The 21,236-nt window shown below is 47.4% G+C and overlaps 1 protein-coding gene across 1 annotated transcript; it reads right to left on the reverse strand.

Moving 5' to 3' along the window:
* Positions 1-14,644: 14,644 nt before the first annotated feature.
* Positions 14,645-17,042, reverse strand: LOC120937842. Its single transcript, XM_040351356.1, has 2 exons — positions 16,443-17,042; positions 14,645-16,397 (listed from the first exon to the last, which is right to left on the reverse strand). The coding sequence occupies exons 1-2, from the start codon at positions 16,962-16,964 to the stop codon at positions 14,742-14,744; spliced, it is 2,178 nt and encodes a 725-aa protein (XP_040207290.1). The 5' UTR covers positions 16,965-17,042; the 3' UTR covers positions 14,645-14,741.
* Between the last annotated feature and the right edge of the window lie 4,194 nt (positions 17,043-21,236).

Genomic DNA, 21,236 nt, shown 5'->3' on the forward strand with positions numbered 1-21,236 from the left:
TTTAATACTGTGCCTTTGTAACGCAAAATAATGGTTGTGTCATCAGCAGTAATGCTATTCAATGAGGCAGTTTAGTTTCTTTAGTACGATATGCATTTAGCTAAAAAACAAATATACCTCATTCATCAATCCTAAGACTGATAGAATAAAATATTAACAGCGCTATAGCGCTGGATTGATGATTGATGAATGAGGTATATTTGTTTTTTAGTGCATTTTAGTGCATTTTGGTTTATAACAGCTGCTCACTACTACACTATCTAATTTATTTAATTTTTGGATAACATTGGGCGCTGGGATCAGTAGAGATTACCTGGCTTGAGCTATAAGATATCTGGTTCTGATACTTTGAACATTCATTTAGCTAAGTTACCAGCTTCCCGACCACTGCACTCACATTTATGTCGACACAATGGCACTCCTGGGCAGAAGGATGTATATATACATCTCCTTTAAGGAAGCGCCATTGTGCCCACGCGTGCCCGCTGCGAGCTCCGTGAACCCGACCGAGCGTCCCACCCCACGCAGGGCTGGACTTACCATTGGGCTTGACTGGTCTCAAGCCCATGGGCCCTGTCCAATAGGGGGCCCCGGGAGGAGGAAGCAGGAAGAGCCATGCCGCTGCTGATGAAGAGGTAAGAAGTCCGGCCCCCCCCCCCCCTCAACAACTTTGATCAATCGGCAACCCCCCCCCCCCCTGCTCAACAACTCCGATCGGCGGCCCCCCCCCCACCGTGCAACAACTTTGGTCAGCCCCGATTGGTGGCCCCCCCGCTCATTAACTCGTATTGGTGGCAGCCCCCCCCCCCACTCAACAGCTTTGATCTCGGCAGCAAACCCCCCCCCGCTCAACAACTTCTCCCCCCCCCGCATCTCGGCTCCAGGGGGCCCCTCAATCAACACTCAAGCCCAGGGGCCCCCACCACCCTAAGCCCCCATTCGCATCTAGGCGTTTTTACGCCTGTAGTGCTACGCCGCTGCCGCCAGAGGGATGAGAACACATGTCCCTCTATGGAGATGGTTCACATCTCCACGCCGGACGCGTGACGCCTGCCGCCTGAAAAAAGGTCCCGGACCTTTTTTTCAGGCGGCTTTCGGCGTTCGGCTAGGAGATGGGAAGCATCTCCATAGAGGGGGTCAATCTGGGGCACATCTAGGCGGACAATACCGGCGTTTTGTCGCCGCAAAACGCGGTACAAAACGCTGCTATTTGTACCGCGATTTGCGGCGACAAAACGCCGCAAATTTGTCTGCCTAGGTGTGAATGGAGCCTAAGTCCTGCCCTGGTCCCACGGACTCGATCGCCGCAGGGATACCCACGATTGTCTCACGGAGCAATAGAGTGGGGAGATGTTGTTGATGTAAACAAGCATCTCCCCCTCTGCCTAGTGACAATGACAGCTTTCTGTAATCGTTGATGACTGTCTTGTCACTTGTCGCCCATCCCCTCTACAGTAAGAAGCACTCACTAGGGCACACTTAACCCCTACAGTGCCACCTAGTGGTTATCCCCTTTACTGCTAGTGTAATTTTCACATTAATCAGTGCATTTTTATAGCACTGACCATTGTAAAAATGTGTCAAGAGTGTCCGATGTGTCCGCCATAATGTCGCAGTCACAATAAAAATCGCCGATCGCCGCCATTTCTAGTAAAAAAAAAATATTAATAAAAATGCCATAAAACTATCCCCTATTTTGTATGTAGACACTATAACTTTTGCGCAAACCAATCAATAAACGCTTATTTTATTACCAAAAATGTGTAGAATACGTATCGGCCTAAACTTAGGAAAAAATATGTTTTTTTATATATTTTTTGGGAGATATTTATTTTAGCAAAAAGTTAAAAATATTGAATTTTTTTCAAAATTGTCGCTCTATTTTTGTTTATAGCGCGTGTAGCACTATCCCTGAAGAAGCTGCTGGTTTGATTTGGCATGTTACCTCTTGTCTTCTCACCGTCTAGGGTACTGGATGAGAGCTGTAATAAAGTCAATGTCCTTTCTGTGCTTTTATTACCCAGCCGGGTAAAAACAATAAAAGTAGAAATAGGTGAAGAGATAGAATTAATGAAAATGGCGGATTCAGGGTTAACTGGTGCGGAAATAGGAGAATCTTCTTCACCACTCTAGCCAGAGTGGGTACAGTGCACCTGGATAGGCCTCTCTCACCAGCCTAGCAGCCAAAGGGGGTTATTTACCAATGGCAAATCCACTTTGCACTGCAAGTGCACTTGTAAGTGCAGTCGCTGTAGATCTGAGGGGAAGATCTGAAATTGGGGAAAGCTCTGCTGATTTTATTATCCAATCATGTGCAAGCTAAAATGCATGTCCTTGCATGTCCCCTTCAGATCAACAGTGACTACACTTCCAAGTGCACTTGCAGTGCAAAGTGGATTTGCCTTTCGTAAATAACCCCCAAAGTGTCACTCGGAACCCGTACACACGATAGAATCCATCCGCTGAAAAATCCCAGCAAATGGGTTTCAGCGGATAGATCCTATGGTGTGTACACTCCAGCGGATCTGTTTCCGTGGATATTTCTCCCCTGGGATGGATTCCAGCAGATCGAATATTTGCTGACATGCCAAACAAATCCATCTGCTGGAATCCATCCCAACGGATGGATCCGCTGGTCTGTATAGACTCACCGGATCCATCCGTCCGAAGGGATCCCCCGCATGCGTTGTAATGATTCGACGCATGCGTGGAATTCCTTATATGACAGCGTTGCGCACGTCGCCGCGTCATAATCGCGGCGACGGCGCGACACGTCATCACCAGAGGATTTCGGCGCGGATTTCAATGCGATGGTGAGTACACTCCATCGCATTAAAATCTGCTGAAATCCTCGAGAGGATTTATCCGCGGAAACGGTCCGCTGGACCGTATCCGCGGATAAATCCTCCCGTGTGTATGGGGCCTTAGGTTAAAGTCTCTGCCACAGACCCTCCTAAAGGTGGAGATATCTCGGTCCAAAATCCTTCTCAACTGGATTCAGCACCCGGTTCTCCTTCAAAACAGCTTCAATTGCATCAATACCTGACAGGCGACCACCGTCCAGCCTCTCAGATACGAAGTGTCCTTCGATGAGCAGATAGGCCTCTCCTGCGACACCAGCCTCGTGCTCGGTGTCCCTCAGACAGGTTATACATCGACCGGCTTCCTCCACTTTGGACGGACAGCACAGGACCACTTGTAAATCTGTAGACTCAGTCTGCTTACTGAGCCTACGAGGTAGATTTGTGCTCCAGACCAACGTGGTCCCGGAGCCAGGAACACAGCAACATCTACACACACCCCGGCCAGGAGGGCCACACACGGGGGTAGTGGGACGACTGCCCAGGTGGAAGGCCTGAGGCAACGACCCAGAACCAATGGCGTCTCACCCCTAAATTCCTCTCCCCAGCATGCACAGCGAGGCGATCCTCCCTCCTGATTGGCTGCCGAGGAGAAGTATCCACACTACCCTGATTTTGCTGCTGCCCCCTGCTGTCTGGGGGTAACGGGAGTCCCGAGACAAAAGGATAGGCACACAGCACAGCCAGGGCTAGAACAGAAGCCTATAAAATTTAGCTAAATCAACATGGTCAAAGCCAATTAACTCTCTGACCCCTTGTAAATTTACAATAGCACCTGCTATAAAAGTAGCCAGGCGCTACACGCAAAAATAAAAACCGCAGGTGATCAAATACCACCAAAAGAAAGCTCTATTTGTGGGAAAAAAAAGGACGTAAATTTTGTTTGGGAGTCACGTCGCACGACCGCACAATTGTCAGTTAAAGCGACGCAGTGCCGAATTGCAAAAAGTGCCCCGGTCATTTAGCACTAAAATCATCCGGGGCTTACGTGGTTAAAGGGTAACTCCACTTTTGTGGGCAAAAAAATATCAAATAAAGAAAAAATAATATAACGTGTACAATTGCAACACAAGTCATATTGTAATTGGATGTTATTAAAAATGACCTTTTCTTTTCAATCTGCAGCTCTGTCATTTTTTAAAAATGCAACTTAATACGGCTACCTGGAGGTGTTCTGTACACAGATGGTATTCAGCAGTGATCCCAAACCTTTTTGGCATCGGAGGCCGATTGGGTGGAAGAAAATAGATTTTTTGCGGTCATCTGCCCACAAAATTTGACATGTCAAATCAGAGTCTTTTGCCAGCAATGGCCCCCGTCCAAATCGGTGCAACGCCGACTTTGCAGCACGGCACAGATTCTCAAAAGTAGTTCCTGCACTGGCAATTTCGGGGGAGATTTCAAACCTGCCCTCAGTGTGAACTTGGGCTAAGAGTTCCCTTCACTGGAACTAAGGGGTCAAGCCCAACCCCTAAAAAACAACCCCACACCATAATCCCCCCTCCACCAAATGATTTGGACCAGTGCACAAAGCAAGGTCCATAATGACATGGATGAGTGAGTTTGGGGTGGGGGAACTTAACTGGCCTGCCCAGAGTCCTGACCTCAAATGGATAGAACACCTTTGGGATGAATTAGAGTGGAGATTGCGAGTCAGGCCTTCTTGACCAACATCAGTGCCTGACCTCAAAAATGTACTTCTGGAAGAATGGTAAGAAATTCCCTTAGACACACTCCTAAACCTTGTGTGCCAACTCAATATTCAACCCTACGGACTAAGACTGGGATGCTATTAAAGTTCATGTGTGTGTAAAGGCAGGTGTCCCAATACTTTTGACAATATAGTGTATATGATTTCCCCAAAATGAAGCCACATGGGAGGTGGCTTAACTAGTAGAGGTGGAGCCTGGCGGTGGAACTTGTTGCAATAAAGTGAGCTATATTTGATGGAATTTTGTCTATACTTTTCTTATTTGCAATAAATGTGAGTTGAATATTAGAGGCGGTAGTTTTTTTTTTTTTTGTCCTAATCCCCTTGGTACTGCACTATCTGATGCATTTCTGTTTTTATATGTCGCTGTGAAACTACGGGCAAAGATTGAGAAGCCAGAGTTGAGTCAGTCCACATGGAGGTCTTTGTATTTGCTGCGGAGCTATACTTATCTAGAGAGACCCTAAAGCCTCATACACACGATCAGACTTCCATCTGACTTTTCTTTGTGCAAAGGGGCATTGGCTATGAACTTGGTATGCATACACATACCACTCCGATTCACCAAACTACGTGGTTTTTCAGCTCTTTACCGCTACCCTTTGGGCAACTTCTGCTATTGTTGTCTGATGTTTAGCATTGGTTATGAGCATGCTCGTTTGAACTTTGGATTTTAGTCCGCTGGACTTGTGTACACACGATCAGATTATCCTCCATCAGACATTTGTTGCCGGAAAGTTTGAGAGCATTCACAGCGAACATTTGTCCGTTGAAAAAACACGAAAACAATTGTCCGATGGAGCATACAGACTGTCGGATTGTCTAATAAAACATGTCCGTCAGACCCTTGTTGTCAAAAAGTCTGACCGTGTGTATGGGCCTTAAGGCACCATCCAGGATCACTGCAGAACATTCCACAGAGGAAAAATGTACTGTGTGCAAAGGTGGGTTTGACCCCTTGCTGGGTCTTGTGGTGAGGTGAGCGACCATTGCACGCAGTGGTGGGAGCACTATTACTGACTATTGTCACTTTCATTGAGGTATGGGCGTTTTTATTGAACACCACAATTTTTCACTTTTATTGATGCTATGGACATTTCTATTGATTATATACCTATTTTTATGTTTTTTTTTCACATATTTGATCACATTACTTATGCAGCACTGTCACATTATCTTTATTATTCTTTTTTTCGTTTTTGGAAACACATAGGTGACAGCAGCAGCATCTATTCAAAAATTATTTATTTTCTGTAGTTTTTTGTTTTTTAGTTTTTGTTTACTGATTAGCAGCTCACAACCACCTTCTCATTCAATTTAAATACACTGCTCAAAAAAATTAAAGGAACACCTTGAAAACATATCAGATCTCAACGGGAAAAAAACTCATGCTGGATATCTATACTGATATGGACTGGGTAATGTGTTAGGAATGAAAGGATTGCAAATCATTTGATGGAAATGAAAATTATCCACCTACAGAGGGCTGATTTCCAAGGAACGCCGCCCCCCCCCCCCCCCCCGAAAATCTAAGTGAAAAAATTATGCAGCAAGCTAGTCCATTTTTCTCAAAATGGTCCTCAAGTGCTTGTATGCACAGAAGACAAATTCTCCTGCGCACGAGAGGATAATCCAGAAATCAATTGTCCATAAGGATAATACCAACAACGGTGCCACCGGCCTTGCTGCCCTTCATGGATGGGGATATCCTATTGGCAAACAAGAGAAAATAAAACAAAGGCGCACCAGCCTAGTGTATTACCGTTAAAAGATTTGAATTAATTAAAATATATATACAGGGCCTACTCACAAGTGTAGTAGAAAGAATCGCAGTAAAGATTAATCGACAAAAGCTGCAGTAAGAAGACCTCAAACCACACTCCGATCAGTCATGGAGATAGTGAAGAGGGTCACCGCCGGCTGAAAGCTCTAAGCCTCTTCATCACTGATCATCTCCCACGCTGTGTGTGAGAGCTGGCTGGGTCTGTATTCGGCTGTGCTGCCTGTAGGAAGTTCCTGCCCCTGTAGATCTGCTCGTGTGATAGTAGATGGATCATGGAACACTGATTGGACCTTCCTACAGGCAGCACAGCCGAGCACAGACCCAGCCAGCTCTCACACACAGCGCGGGAGATACCCAGTGTATATGTGATCCAGGCAAATGTGTATTGTTGGGCTCAGTAAGGCTGCATGCATGGACAGTAAGGCTGGGCTGGGCTGCATTCATGGACAGTAAGGCTGGGCTGGGCTGGGCTGCTTTCATGGACAGTAAGATTGGGCTGGGCTGCTTTCATGGACAGTAAGGCTGGGCTGCTTTCATGGACAGTAAGACTGGGCTGGGCTGCTTTCATTTACAGTAAGACTGGGCTGGGCTGCTTTCATGGACAGTAAGGCTGGGCTGCTCTTATGGACAGTAAGGCTGGGCTGCATTCATGGACAGTAAGGCTGGGCTGCTCTTATGGACAGTAATGCTGGGCTGCATTCATGGACAGTAAGGCTGGGCTGCTTTCATGGAAAGTAAGCACTGGTTCACAATGGTGCATTTTGGATTGCAATTTGCTGGCAATGACACTGTCCTAATCGGTGCGACACCGCAACTGCGGCGCTGCGCTGATTTCAAAAAGTAGTTTCTGTACTACTTTTTGAGATTTCGGCCCGTGATTTACATTGACATCTGTGCAGAAACCTGCACAAATGTCTTTGTAATCGGGGCCGAAATCGGGACTGCCAGTGGGAGTGAAATCGTGCGAGTTCAGCTGAACTGGGCTAAGGCTGGGCTGCATGCATGGACAGTAAGGCTGCTTTCATGGAAAGTAAGGCTGGGCTGCATTCATTGACAGTAAGGCTGGGCTGCTTTCATTGACAGTAAGGCTGGGCTGCATTCTCATGGACAGTAAGGCTGCATTCATTCGCTCAGTAAGGTTGCATTCATGGACAGTAAGGTTGCATTCATATGCTTAGTAAGGCTGCATTCATGGGCACAGTGATGCTGCAAAGATGGGCACAGTGAGGCTGCATTGATGGGCACAGTGAGGCTGCAGTGATCTCTTGTACCATGTCTGCAGTCTCTGACCATCTCTTGTACCGTGTCTGCAGTCTCTGACCATCTCTTGTACCGTGTCTGCAGTCTCTGACCATCTCTTGTACCATGTCTGCATTCTCTGACCATCTCTTGTATCATGTCTGCATTCTCTGACCATCTCTTGTACCATGCCTGCAGTCTCTGAGCATCTCTTGTATCAAGTCTGTAGTCTCTGACCATCTATTTGATCATGTCTGCATTCTCTGACCATCTCTTTTATCATGTCTGCAGTGTCTGGCCATCTCTTGTATCATGTCTGCAGTGTCTGACCATCTCTTGTATCATGTCTGCAGTGTCTGACCATCTCTTGTATCATGTCTGCAGTGTCTGGCCATCTCTTGTATCATGTCTGCAGTCTCTGACCATCTCTTGTATCATGTCTTCAGTCTCTGATCATCTCTTGTATCATGTCTGCAGTCTCTGACCATCTCTTGTATCAAGTCTGCAGTCTCTGACCATCTCTTGTATTATGTATGCAGTCTCTGACCATCTCTTGTATTATGTCTGCAGTCTCTGACCATCTTTTGTATCATGTCTGCAACCTCTAACCATCTCTTGTCTTATATCATGTCTGCAGTCTCTGAGGGAGTCTGGAGAGGAGTCAAGAGAGGGAGTGCTGCTGGGATGGGGGTTATGGGAGAAGTCAGACATGTGTGGACCGTGGAAAGGAGACTATAGGATAAAACCAGAGCCACCAAACCAAGCTGGAGCCGACTGACTGATCCCTAGCAAGGTGCACCTGAGAGGAGGTAAGTGACAGTGCCGCAAGGCCAGTCTGGGGGGGGGGGGGGTCACTGATGTATGGGGTGATTGAATACAACAATGTAAGGGGTTCTGATACAAAGGTTTCCCCCAATATTAGTACCCCCCCCCCCCACCACCTTAGTGTATTCTTTCTGTGGAAGGTGGTCTCTGGTCAACAGAGTCCCCCCCCCCCCCCCCCCCACGTTCCCAGCGTTCCTGGGGTCCCCCCTGATGCTTGATCACTTTTAACTGGAATTTGCTTTTATATATATATATATATATATATGCTTTCATATTTATCTATATATAATACACTCTTCAAATGTGCTTTAAAATGTTTGGTTTTCCTTTTCATGAACAAGAAAATAATGACGTTTGCTGTAGAGGTTGACAGATATGGGTTTTTCTCTGGCCGATATTTAGAAATCCGGGCGGCCGATATATGATGCCGATTTTTGGATTGGGATGCATTGTGGAGGGGAATGGATGGTGCTGGGCGTGGGAGATGCGTTGTGGAGGGGGATGGATGGATGGTGCTGGGTGATGCATTGTGGAGGGGGATAAATGGATGATGCTGGCGGTGGGTGGGGGGTGCGTTGTGGAGGGGGATGGATGGTGCTGGGTGCGTTGTGGAGGGGGATAGATGGATGGTGCTGGTGTGGGGTGCGTTGTGGAGGGGGATGGATGGATAGAGCTGGCTGTGGGTGGGGGATGCGTTGTGGAGGGGATGGATGGAGCTAGCTGTGGGTGGGGGATGCGTTGTGGAGGGTGATGGAGCTGGCCGTGGGTGGGGGGTGCGTTGTGGAGGGGTATGGATGGATGGAGCTGGCCATGGGTGGGGGATGCGTTGTGGAGGGGGATGGATGGAGCTGGCCGTGGATGTGGGGTGCGTTGTGGAGGGGGATGGATGGATGGAGCTGGCCGTGGGTGGGGGATGCGTTGTGGAGGGGGATGGATGGATGGAGCTGGCCGTGGGTGGGGGATGCGTTGTGGAGGGGGATGGATGGATGGAGCTGGCTGTGAGTGGGGGATGCGTTGTGGAGGGGGATGGATGGATGGAGCTGGCCATGGGTGGGGGATGCGTTGTGGAGGGGGATGGATTAGGCTGGCCGTGGGTGGGGGATGCGTTGTGGAGGGGGATGGATGGATGGAGCTGGCCGTGGGTGGGGGATGCGCTGTGAAGGGGGATGGATGGATGGAGCTGGCCGTGGGTGGGGGATGCGTTGTGGAGGGGGATGGATGGAGCTGGCAGTGGATGGGGGGTGCGTTGTGGAGGGGGATGGATGGATGGAGCTGGCCGTGGGTGGGGGATGCGTTGTGGAGGGGGATGGATGAAGCTGGCCGTGGGTGGGGGATGCGTTGTGGAGGGGGATGGATGGATGGAGCTGGCCGTGGGTGGGGGATGCGTTGTGGAGGGGGATGGATGAAGCTGGCCGTGGGTGGGGGATGCGTTGTGGAGGGGGATGGATGGATGGAGCTGGCCGTGGGTGGGGGATGCGTTGTGGAGGGGGATGGATGAAGCTGGCCGTGGGTGGGGGATGCGTTGTGGAGGGGGATGGATGGATGGAGCTGGCCGTGGGTGGGGGATGCGCTGTGGAGGGGGATGGATGGATGGAGCTGGCCGTGGGTGGGGGATGCGTTGTGGAGGGGGATGGATGAAGCTGGCCGTGGGTGGGGGATGCGTTGTGGAGGGGGATGGATGGATGGAGCTGGCCGTGGGTGGGGGATGCGTTGTGGAGGGGGATGGATGGATGGAGCTGGCCGTGGGTGGGGGATGCGTTGTGGAGGAGGATGAAGATGATTGAGTTGCATTGTGAAAATGGATGAGGGTGAGAGTTACATTGTGAAGAGGCTCATATCCACCCAGAGTCATCCTCATCCATTTTCACAATGCAACTCAATGCCAGCTTGTTAGTCTCACCCAGGTGTCCCATCAAAGGAGATTAAAGTCTGCAGGGGGCACAGCAGCAGCAAATTTTTGACTTAACCTCCATCCATGCAGGGAAGCAAGAGGAGGTAGTGCTGGCCACAATCACCTGCTGGGGAGGGGGGTTACTAGTCAAACAGGCGGCAGTGGCGGCGACAGCTCGGGCTTGTGACATAATGTTTGCTTATGCTTTCTTCCTCTGCTATAGCCCGCCGAGGTAAGGGGCGGGGCTGGGCGGTGCTAGCAAAACTTTCTCTTCTCCTCTATAGGGGCCGGTGCGCAGGCTATCGGCGGCACGGGTGAATTCATTTCACGTGCTGCTGTAGGTGGAGCAGGGCACTGGAAAGCAGGTTTAATGTGGCAGCCAAAAATCGGCCTAGTTTTCATAATAATCAGCTGATGCAGAATTCTTAAAAACTGCCAAATATCGGCCGATTTATCGGTCCACCTCTAGTTTGCTGTTGGGCTGGTATAAAAATGCTATGGGGCTGGTATGATTATTATTTTTTTTCCAAGGCTGGAGGAGAGATGTGGGGTCTATGGAGAATTTTAAAGCATGACATGCTGGGTATCTACTCGGATCCACATAATCTTTCACATTATGCAAAAAAATTTGGGCTAACTTTACTGTTTTGTTATTTTTTAATTCATGAAACCATTTTTTTCCCCCCAAAAGGGCGTTTGAAAAATTATTGCGCAAATGACTGCCATTTTATTTCCTATGGTGTCTACTTAACTACTTGCCGACCAGCCGCCGTAGAACTGTTCTACGGCGGCAGGTCGGCTCCCCTGCGCGAGAGCCTGTAGCTCTACGTCGGCTCACGAAGCGGCCAACAGGGGCGCGTGCGCGCCCCCCGCTCGTCCCTGACTTCTGTGCGCGTGCCCGGCGGGCACGATCGCAGCCGGGCACCCGCGATTGCTCGTTACAGAGCGAGGACCGGGAGCTGTGTGTGTAAACACACAGCTCCCGGTCCTGTCAGGGGAGAAATGCCTGACCGTCTGTTCATACAATGTATGAACAGTGATCAGTCATTTCCCCTAGTGAGGCCACTCCCCCTACAGTTAGAACACACCCAGGGAACATACTTAACCCTTTCCCCACCCCCTAGTGTTATATAGTAATCCAATGCATTTTTATAGCACTGATCGCTATAAAAATGCCAATGGTCCCAAAAATGTGTGAAAAGTGTCCGCCATAATGTCGCAGTACGGAAAAAAAAAAAATCGCTGATCGCCGCCATTACTAGTAAAAAAAAAAAATATTAATGCCATAAAACTACCCCCTATTTTGTAAACGCTATAACTTTTGCGCAAACCAATCAATAAACGTTTATTGCGATTTTTTTTTTACAAAAAATATGTAGAATACGTATCGGCCTAAACTGAGGAAAAAAGTTTTTTTTTATATATTTTGGGGGGTATTTATTATAGCAAAAAGTAAAAAATATAATTTTTTTCAAAATTGTCGCTCTATTTTTGTTTATAGCGCAAAAACTAAAAACCGCAGAGGTGATCAAATACCACCAGAAGAAAGCTCCATTTGGTCCGGGGGTTAAGTGGTTAAAAAACATATATAGTGTTTGGGGGTTCTGAGTAATTCATGTAGGAGAGGAGTGCAAGAATAGGGACGGTATGGAAGTGGTTAAGCTTTGTTTAAATGCCACAGCCTACCTGATTATTGTTCCTGACCACGTCCATTGCTTTATAACTACAGTGTACCCATCTTCTCATGGCTCCTTCCAGCAGGATAATGCATCATGTCACAAAGCTCCAATCATCTCACCACTAGTTTGTTGAACATGACAATGAGGTCACTGTACTCCAATGGCCTCTACACTCACCAGATCTCAATCCAAGAGAACACCTTTGGGATGTGGTGGAACGGGAGATTGGCATCATAGATGTGATGCCGACAAATCTGCTATTATATCAATATGGGCCAAAATCTATGAGGACGATAACCAACACCTTGTAGAATCTATACCACAAAGAATTAGGGCAGTTTTGAAGGCAAAAGTGGGTCCAACCCAGTACTGTACTAGCAAGGTGTACCTAATAAAGTGGCTGGTGAGTGTATATATATATATAAATCCTTCTTCCACCAATAATCCACCATGATATCATGCACATCTAGGACAATCACAGGGATAAATGTGTGTCTAACTATGTGCAAAGTGTGCTGCTTTTACTAACTGATCTCTCAGGGATGAGAAACGGACAGATCGCTCCCTCTGCACTGAGCTCTGTAGTGTATTGCACACAGCCGATCAGCAGGTCTCGGCTGTGAATCATTGGCTGGGATTTGCTGACAGTAAATTAAACAGTGTGTGTGTTTAGTATCACTTTAAAGCGTTTGTTAACCACATAAAATTTTTTTATTCTGCTCCTTTAACTGCTTATGAACCGCCGACCGCAGTTGTACGTTGGCTGTCTGAAGAGAAAACCCCGGTATCCTCTGCTTCAGCAGGTGGCCGGCTTTCAGATAAAAGTGGTCTCAGCCAGGGTTCGACAAAATCTGGGCGCCAGGTCGCAATTGCGACTAGAATAAGTGACCTGGCGCCTGGGGAAGGAAGCATAGGCCTGCAAAAGGCCGCAAAGCGGGGGCCTCAATTACCGGCCGGCGGGGGAGCACGGAGACAAAGGATACCCCACCCTGTGTCTCCGTGCGCCCCCACCTACCCTGCCGCGCGATCGTGTCGGCCGGCAATTGAGGCCGCAGCTTCCTTCTGTGATCTGGCGCCATCTTGTGGTGGCCGTTGGTATGACAAGACAACCAGCAATGCTAAAGGAGCTTCCCCTGTGTTTTCACTGCCATCTCCTTCCCTCCAATTAGAACCCCGAAACATTATATATAATTTTTTATTCTAACACCCTAGAGAATAAAATGGCGGTCGTTGCAATACTTTCTGTCACACCGTATTTGCACAGCGGTCTTACAAGCGCACTTTTTTTAATAAAAAAATAAGACAACAGTACAGTTAGCCCAATTTTTTTTTTTATATTGTGTAAGATAATGTTACAACAAGTAAATTGATACCCAACTTGTCACGCTTGAAAATTGCTCGTGGAATGGCGACAAATTTTTACCCTTTAAAATCTCCATAGGCGACGATTAAAAAATTCTATAGGTTGCATGTTTTGAGTTAGAGGAGGTCTAGGGCTAGAATTATTTCTCTCGCTCTACCAATCGCGGCGATACCTCACATGTGTGGTTTGAACACCGCTTTCATATGCGGGCGCTACTCACATATGCGTTCGCTTCTGCGCGCAAGCTCGGCGGGACGGGGTGCGTTTCTGGCTCCTAACTTTTTTAGCTGGCTTCTAGATTCCAAGCAAATTTGTCAAACCCTGGTCTCAACAGCAGATTCGCTGCAAGATCACTTTTATCAGTGGCGATCGTCTCCGCCGCTTACCAGAACTGTTGGTAGCGGCGGAGACAATTGGGTCCTTTTCCCTCAAAGGCTGAATCCCTCACAGAAGGAAAGATGGCCCCCACTCAGCTCCACACCATTGGATGGCAGAAGCGACGTCCAACGTCACTTCCGCCCAATGATCTTAAAGGGGAAATGTTTTTATTTCATTGCCTTTTAGTGCAAATATGAGATCTGAGGTCCTTGTCATGCTTTTTTTTCTACTACAAGGGATATTTACAAACCTTGTAATAGGAATAAAAGTAAGATAAAAAAAATAAAAAAAGGACAGTGTAAAAATAAAAAGTTTAAAAAAATAAGGATTTTTTTTTTAAAGCGCCCCGTCAAGTGCGTAGAAGCGAAAAGGCATACGTAAGTCGTGCCCGCATATGAAGACAGTGTTCATACCACACATGTGTGCTATTGCCATGATTGTTAGAGAGAGCAATAATTCTAGCATTAGACCTCCTCTGTAACTCAAAACTTTTAACCTATAGAATTTTTTAAACGTCGCCTATGGAGATTTTTAAGGTTAAAAGGGGTTGTAAAGGTTTATTTATTTTAATTTTTAAATAACAAACATATCATACTTATCTCCACTGTGCAGCTCATTTTGCAGCGATCCTCGTCTTCTGGGGTCCCTCGGCGGCTGTCTCGGCTCCTCCCCACAAGAGCTAACCCGAATGTCTACTTTAGAGTGTCAAACACAGAGCTGAAAGCCGAGTTTGGAGGATCCCAACGCATTAGGGAACATTAAATAAAAACATCTATAAAGAGGTGCCACCCCATAAATCCCTATAGAATATGCGGTAGTATCATTTCAATTATAGAGCTGAAATCTGAGTTTGGGGGGGGGGGGGGAAATCAAAAGGCATGCATTTAGAGAGAAAGAGAACAAAAACTGTCAAGAACCTGCCAAATAATATTTTATCCAAGTTATTCTGTCTGGAACCTCTTCAAGAAACAAACAAAACAGCAGTAAAGAACACAATGTATTTTCACAGCATCAAGGCTTGTTTAATCTGCCAGAATCCTTCAAGAATCTTATAACAGTAGGTATGTCCATTCCTTGAAATTCAGGATTTGTGGTAGCAATTTTCTGGAAAACGCCGACCACATCAGACTCATCCATGTTTTTAATGCTGCTGAAAAAGAAGTCGGTTACCTCGTTTTTAGGCATGGATTCTGAGGGGGGATTTGAGGTGTCTTTGAGCAAAGTAGTTTTAGAACCCCATGAATGTGACTCCATTTTATTTTCTAAAATATCTGGGATCTCTTGGGCAGTCCTGCTTGTGTGCGCCAATGGAGTCTCTGAGTGATAAGTGGTCTTCTGCCTCTCTGCCTCTTCTACCTTAAAGTTTGTCATAGCCCTAATGCAGTTCTGGGTAATCGTCCGGATAAAGACAGCATCTTCATCATTAGAGATCACAAAATTAGATACATAATTAAAAAATTCTTCATTTGTTCTGAACTCCAATTCCTGCACGGCTGTTGTACAATCCATTCTAATGGCCTGGCTCTCATAGTGTGAGCTCCTATGCTTTGAAATGTGCGGTCTTGAAGGCAAGGCATCCCAGTCACCCTCAGGGGAAAGCCTGCTCCTCTTGGCCAAAGGTGGGTCATCACTTTTAGATACTTTGGGCCTCTTACTGTAGCGGTGGCTTTCATGGCTCTCATCCAAACCTTTCTCCCGATATGATAATGGTCTCCATTTTGAGTGAGAACATCTACTTTCGTGTTTAGATGGTAGTGTATCCTCGAAGGCTTTCCTTGTTTTATGATCACCCTCACGTTTGGATGGTAGAGTGTCCTCGAAGACTTTCCTTGTTTTACGGTCACCCTCACGTTTGGATGGTAGAGTGTCCTCGAAGACTTTCCTTGTTTTACGGTCACCCTCACGTTTGGATGGTAGAGTGTCCTCGAAGACTTTCCTTGTTTTACGATCACCCTCACGTTTGGATGGTAGAGTGTCCTCGAAGGCTTTCCTTGTTTTACTGTCACCCTCGCGTTTGGATGGTAACGTGTCCTCAAAGGCTGTCTTTGTTTTATGGTCACCCTCAGATGTGGTTGGTAATGTGTCCTCCGCTGCTTTCCTTGTTTTACTGTCACCCCCTGAGAACAAAGACTCAGTCAGGCCACCGACAGTGGTATTTTTTACTTGAATTTCTTTGCGCCCCTGCAGTTTTACAATCCTTACAGAAATATCTCTCACAGCTTTCAGACGAGCAGTCTTAAAGAGGCCGGGAACAAGAGGGGAAAACATGTGACTATAGTGTTTACAAGCATAACGTTCAATGTGGTTTGAATCCATGATATGGCTGACTATTTTCATCAAGTCGACATCCACCACGCCACACAGCTGGCAAGAGAATTTGTACAATGAGCCCTGCTTTACCTCCATGACATATTCCAGGCCCACAACGGGGTCTTCCTTCATGTGGGCATTTAGGAAGTAGCTCAAGCGGTTTGCATCATCGTGCTCCTGGGGCGAGAGCAGTTTTTTTTTATGCTTGCTGCCGGTGATGTGGTGACACATCGTCACAGCTGAGGAACAGGTTATGTAGCAGTGGGTACAGGTATACTTTGGAAACTTAGCTATCTTGCTGTCCTGTGTGCATTTCTCTCCCTGTGTTACCATCTTTAGATCCGACCCCTTCTCCTGCGGTACAGAATCCCACGGCAGTCTCTCCTTTGTGTGCTCCGTCTGTAAATCATTACCTGTGGAAGGCAGAGGGTGATTATTCTTAATGCCTTCTATGGGGGATGGGACAGCTACTACATCTAGGTTACCGCCATTTGAGATTTTTCTTTGGCCAAACTCGGTGCAGATGGTTTGGGCTACTTTCATCAGCAGGGCGTTCTCCTCCTCCTTTGTGAGGTCGGTGGATGTGGTTTTCATCTCACTGTGATGCCTCCTGACATAGAGATCCATGTGGTCCAGGTCTGTGACATGACCCACCATCTCCTGCCACCCATACGATTTGTTACACAGCGTGCAGGTGTAGTGGTAAGAGGATCCCACCTGCTCCTCCATCACATAGTCCAGACCCAGGACGGGATAAGCCTTTAAATAAGTGTCCACAAAGTACTGCACACGTTCATATTGCTCCTGCTTTTCCGGTGACACCAGCGACATGACCGCCCTGTGCTTGTGGCCGGCCACATGGCCGCACAACGACCTGGGTGAGGTACAGGACACCCGGCAGAACTCACACAATACCCTCACCATGACAGCGGAGTGTGTACTAGAGGCATCGCTTCCGTCGCAGGCAGAGTGACGTCACGCGTCACGTTTAGAGTTCTCAGCTAGGGTGTTCCGGAGTAGAGGCGCCCTTGCGCCGTAGACAGCCAATCGGCGCACGGGGCGGGGAAAGGAGACGTGGGCGGGGAGATTGGGCGCGTGCACGTTTCAGGGAGTTCCGTTATTATCATTACACAAAACTCTGCTGTCTAATGACATAAACTGGCAGGAATATCAGAAACGTCTTCAACCGGATTCAGTAACGGTTTCGCCTTTTAATTTTGCGCCTTTGTAATGCAAAATAATGGTTGTGTCATCAGCAGTAATGCTATTCAATGAGGCAGTTTAGTACGATGTGCATTTAAGCTAAGTTGACCACTTGCGCATTATGCTGGCCAAAGACCGGGCCACTTTTTGCGATTCGGCACTGCGTCGCTTTAACTGACAATTGTGCGGTCGTGCAACGTGGCTCCCAAACAAAATGTACGTTCTTTTTTCCCCACAAACAGAGCTTTACGGTTATTTTTTGCGCTATAAACAAAAATAGTGCGACAATTTTGAAAAAATTCTATTTTTTTGCTATAATAAATATCCCCTAAAAATATATAAAAAACTTATTTTTTTTCCAGTTTAGGCCGATACGTATTTCTCTACATATTTTAGGTAAAAAAATCACAATAAGCTTAAATTGATTGGTTTGCGCAAAAGTTATAGGGGCAGATCCACATAGATCTGCACCGGCGCAGCGTATCTAAGATACGCTACGCCGCTGTAACTTACTTGGCTTTGTTTCAAATCCACAACGAATTTGCGCCGTAAGTTACGGCGGCGTAGTGTATCTCTGGCGGCGGAATTCAAATCAGCGATTAGGGGGCGTGACTCATTTAAATGAAGCGCGTCCCCGCGCCGAATGAACTGCGCATGCTCCGTTTCTAAATTTCCCACCGTGCATTGCGCGAAATGACGTCGCAAGGACGTCATTTTTTAAACTTAGACGTGACTTACGTCCATCCCGATTCACAAACGACTTACGCAAAAAAAAGAAAAAATTCTAATTTCGACGTGGGAACGACGGCCATACTTAACATGGCAAATCTAACTATACGCCGCAAAAAAGCAGCTTTAACTATACGCCGGAAAAAGCCGACTAGAGACGACGTAAGAGAATGCGACGGCCGCGCGTATGTTCGTGGATCGTCGTAAATAGCTAATTTGCATACCCGACGTGGAAAACGACGTGAACGCCACCCAGCGGACGCCGAAGTATTGCATCTTAGATCCGAAAGGCGTAGGAGGACGTATACCTGTCGGATCTAACCCAGATGCCGTCGTATCTTTGGTTTGAGGATTCAAACCAAAGATACGACGCGGGTAATTTGAAAGTACGCCGGTGTATCAGTAGATACGCCAGCGTACTCTGTCTGTGGATCTGCCCCATGGTGTCTACAAAATAGGGGATAGAATTATGCCATTTTTATTATAATATACATTTTTTTGGTGCTGAAGGGGTTAAGTGTGCCCTAGGGAGTGCTTCTAACTGTAGGGGGTTGGGCTGTGTGTGACACGATAGTGATCACAGCTTCCGATTACAGGACATAACTGTCCTGTCACTAGGAAGACTGGGGAAATGCTTGTTTACATCAGCATTTCTTCCTTCTTCCTCACCGTGACACAATCGCGGGTATGCCCGGGCGCCGCCGGTGGCTCGTTCAGGTCCACAATGATGCTATCTTAAAGGGGACGTATATATACATCCTTTTGCCTGCCCGTGCCATGCTGCAGACGTATATCTGCGGGCGGCAAGCGGTTAAAGGAGTTCTCTGACCTAAAAGTTTTAACCCCCGCTGTGCCCGGGCTGTAAAAAAATAGAAAATAAACTGTCACTTACCTGCCTACGATCCCCCGTTGTTCCGATATCGCCGTCCCGTTCTCCGGTCCCGGTCTCTTCCGCTTCCTGTGTGTCGGTGACTCATAGTGCGCTCAGCCTATCAGCGGCCGCGACGGGACATTGCTGCGGCCGCTGATAGGCTGAGCGCACTATGAGTCACCGACACACAGGAAGCGGAAGGGGCCCGGGACCGGAGAACGGGACGGCGATATCGGAACAACGGGGGATCGTAGGCAGGTAAGTGACAGTTTATTTTCTATTTTTTTACAGCCCGGGCACAGCGGGGGTTAAAACTTTTAGGTCAGAGAACTCCTTTAAAGGGTAACTCCACTTTCAGGGGGGAAAAAATTGCAAATAAGGAAAAAATAATATAGCGTGCATTATTGCGACACACAAGTCATATTGTAATTGGATGTTATTAAAAAATGACCTTTTCTTTTCAATCTGCAGCTCTGTCATATTCTGAAAATGCAATTTAATACGGCTACCTGGAGGTGTTCTGTACACAGATGGTATGCAGCAGTGGTGCCCAACCTTTTTGGCACCGGAGACCGACTGCGTGGAAGAAAATAGATTTTTTGCGGTCACCTGCCCCGCAAAATTTGATATGTCAAATCGTATGCCAAATTGGAGCCTATTGCCAGCAATGGCACCGTCCAAATCGGTGCAACGCCGACTTTGCGTCACGACACAGATTCCCAAAAGTAGTTCCTGCACTATTTTTGGTGATTTCAGGGGAGATTTCAAAGCCGCCCTCAGTGTGAACTTGGGCTAAGAGTTCCCTTCACTGGAACTAAGGGGTCAAGCCCAACCCCTGAAAAACAACCCCACACCATAATCCCCCCTCCACCAAATGATTTGGACCAGTGCACAAAGACATGGATGAGCAAGTTTGGGGTGGAGGAACTTGACTGGCCTGCCCAGAGTCCTGACCTCAACCTGATAGAACACCTTTGGGATGAATTAGAGCAGAGACTGAAAGTCAGGCCTTCTCATTCACATCAGTGCCTGACCTCACAAATGTGCTTCTGGAAGAATGGTCAAACATTCCCATAGACACTTCTAAACCTTGTGGACAGCCTTCCCAGTTGAAGCTGTTGTAGATGCAAAGGGTGGGCCAACTCAATATTGAACCCTACAGACTAAGGCTGGGATGCCATTAAAGTTCATGGGCCAGATTCACGTAGCTCAGCGGATCTATAGATCCGCTCGATCTACGTGAATTAAGATCCGCTCCCGCAAGTTTAGGAGGCAAGTGGCCAATTCACAAACCACTTACCTCCAAACTTGCGACGGCGGATCCTAAATCCCCCGGCGGAATTCAAATTCTGCGGCTAGGGGAGTGTACTATTTAAATCAGGCGCGTTCCCGCACCGATTTAAATGCGCATGCGCCGTCCGGGGAATTTCCCGGCGTGCATTGCTCCCACTGACGTCACTAGGATGTCAGTGGTTTCGACGTGAGCGGGACTTGCGATGCGCATGTTCGTGAATCGGCGTACGCAAACGACGTTGGAAAATTCAAATTCGACGCGGGAACGCCAGCTATACTTAACATTGGCTGCGCCTGCTAAAAACAGGGGTAAGTATACGACGGGAAAACCGCTACGGAAACGACGTAAGAACACTGCGACGGGTCCGCGTACGTTCGTGAATTTGCGTATCTCGCTGATTTACATATTATTTATCGTAAATCAGCGGGAACGCCCCCGGCGCCATTTTTAAATTGAAAAAAAGATCCGACAGTGTAACACAGTCAGATCTTAGTCCTATCTATGCGTATCTGATTCTATGAATCAGGCGCATAGATAGGACCAGTTTACGTCAGAGATACGATGGTGTATCTGTAGATACACCGTCGTATCTCTTTGTGAATCTGGCCCCATGTGTGTATATAAAGGTAGGTGTCCCAATACTTTTGACAATACAGTGTATATGATTTCCTCCAAATGAAGCCAATGGGGGGTGGCGTATCTAGTAGAGGTCAAGCCTGGCGGTGGAACTTGTCGCAATCAAGTGAGCTACAGTATATTTGATGGAATGTTGTCTATGCTTTTCTTATTTGCAATAAATGCGAGTTGAATATTAGCAGGGGTGGCAAGTTTTTTTTGTCCTAATCCCCTTGGTACTGCACTATCGGAGGCATTTCTGTTTTTATATGTCGCTGTGGAACTACGGGCAAAGATTGAGGAGCCAGAGTTGAATCAGTCCACAGGGAGGTCTTTGTATTTGCTGTGGAGCTATACTTATCTAGAGAGACCCTAAAGCATGGGTCTTCAAACTACGGCCCTCCAGTTGTTCAGGAACTACAATTCCCATCATGCCTAGTCATGTCTGTGAATGTCAGTGTGTTACAATGCCTCATGGGATGTG

This window comes from Rana temporaria, chromosome 4 (assembly GCF_905171775.1).
Source record: "Rana temporaria chromosome 4, aRanTem1.1, whole genome shotgun sequence".
Lineage (NCBI taxonomy): Eukaryota > Metazoa > Chordata > Amphibia > Anura > Ranidae > Rana > Rana temporaria.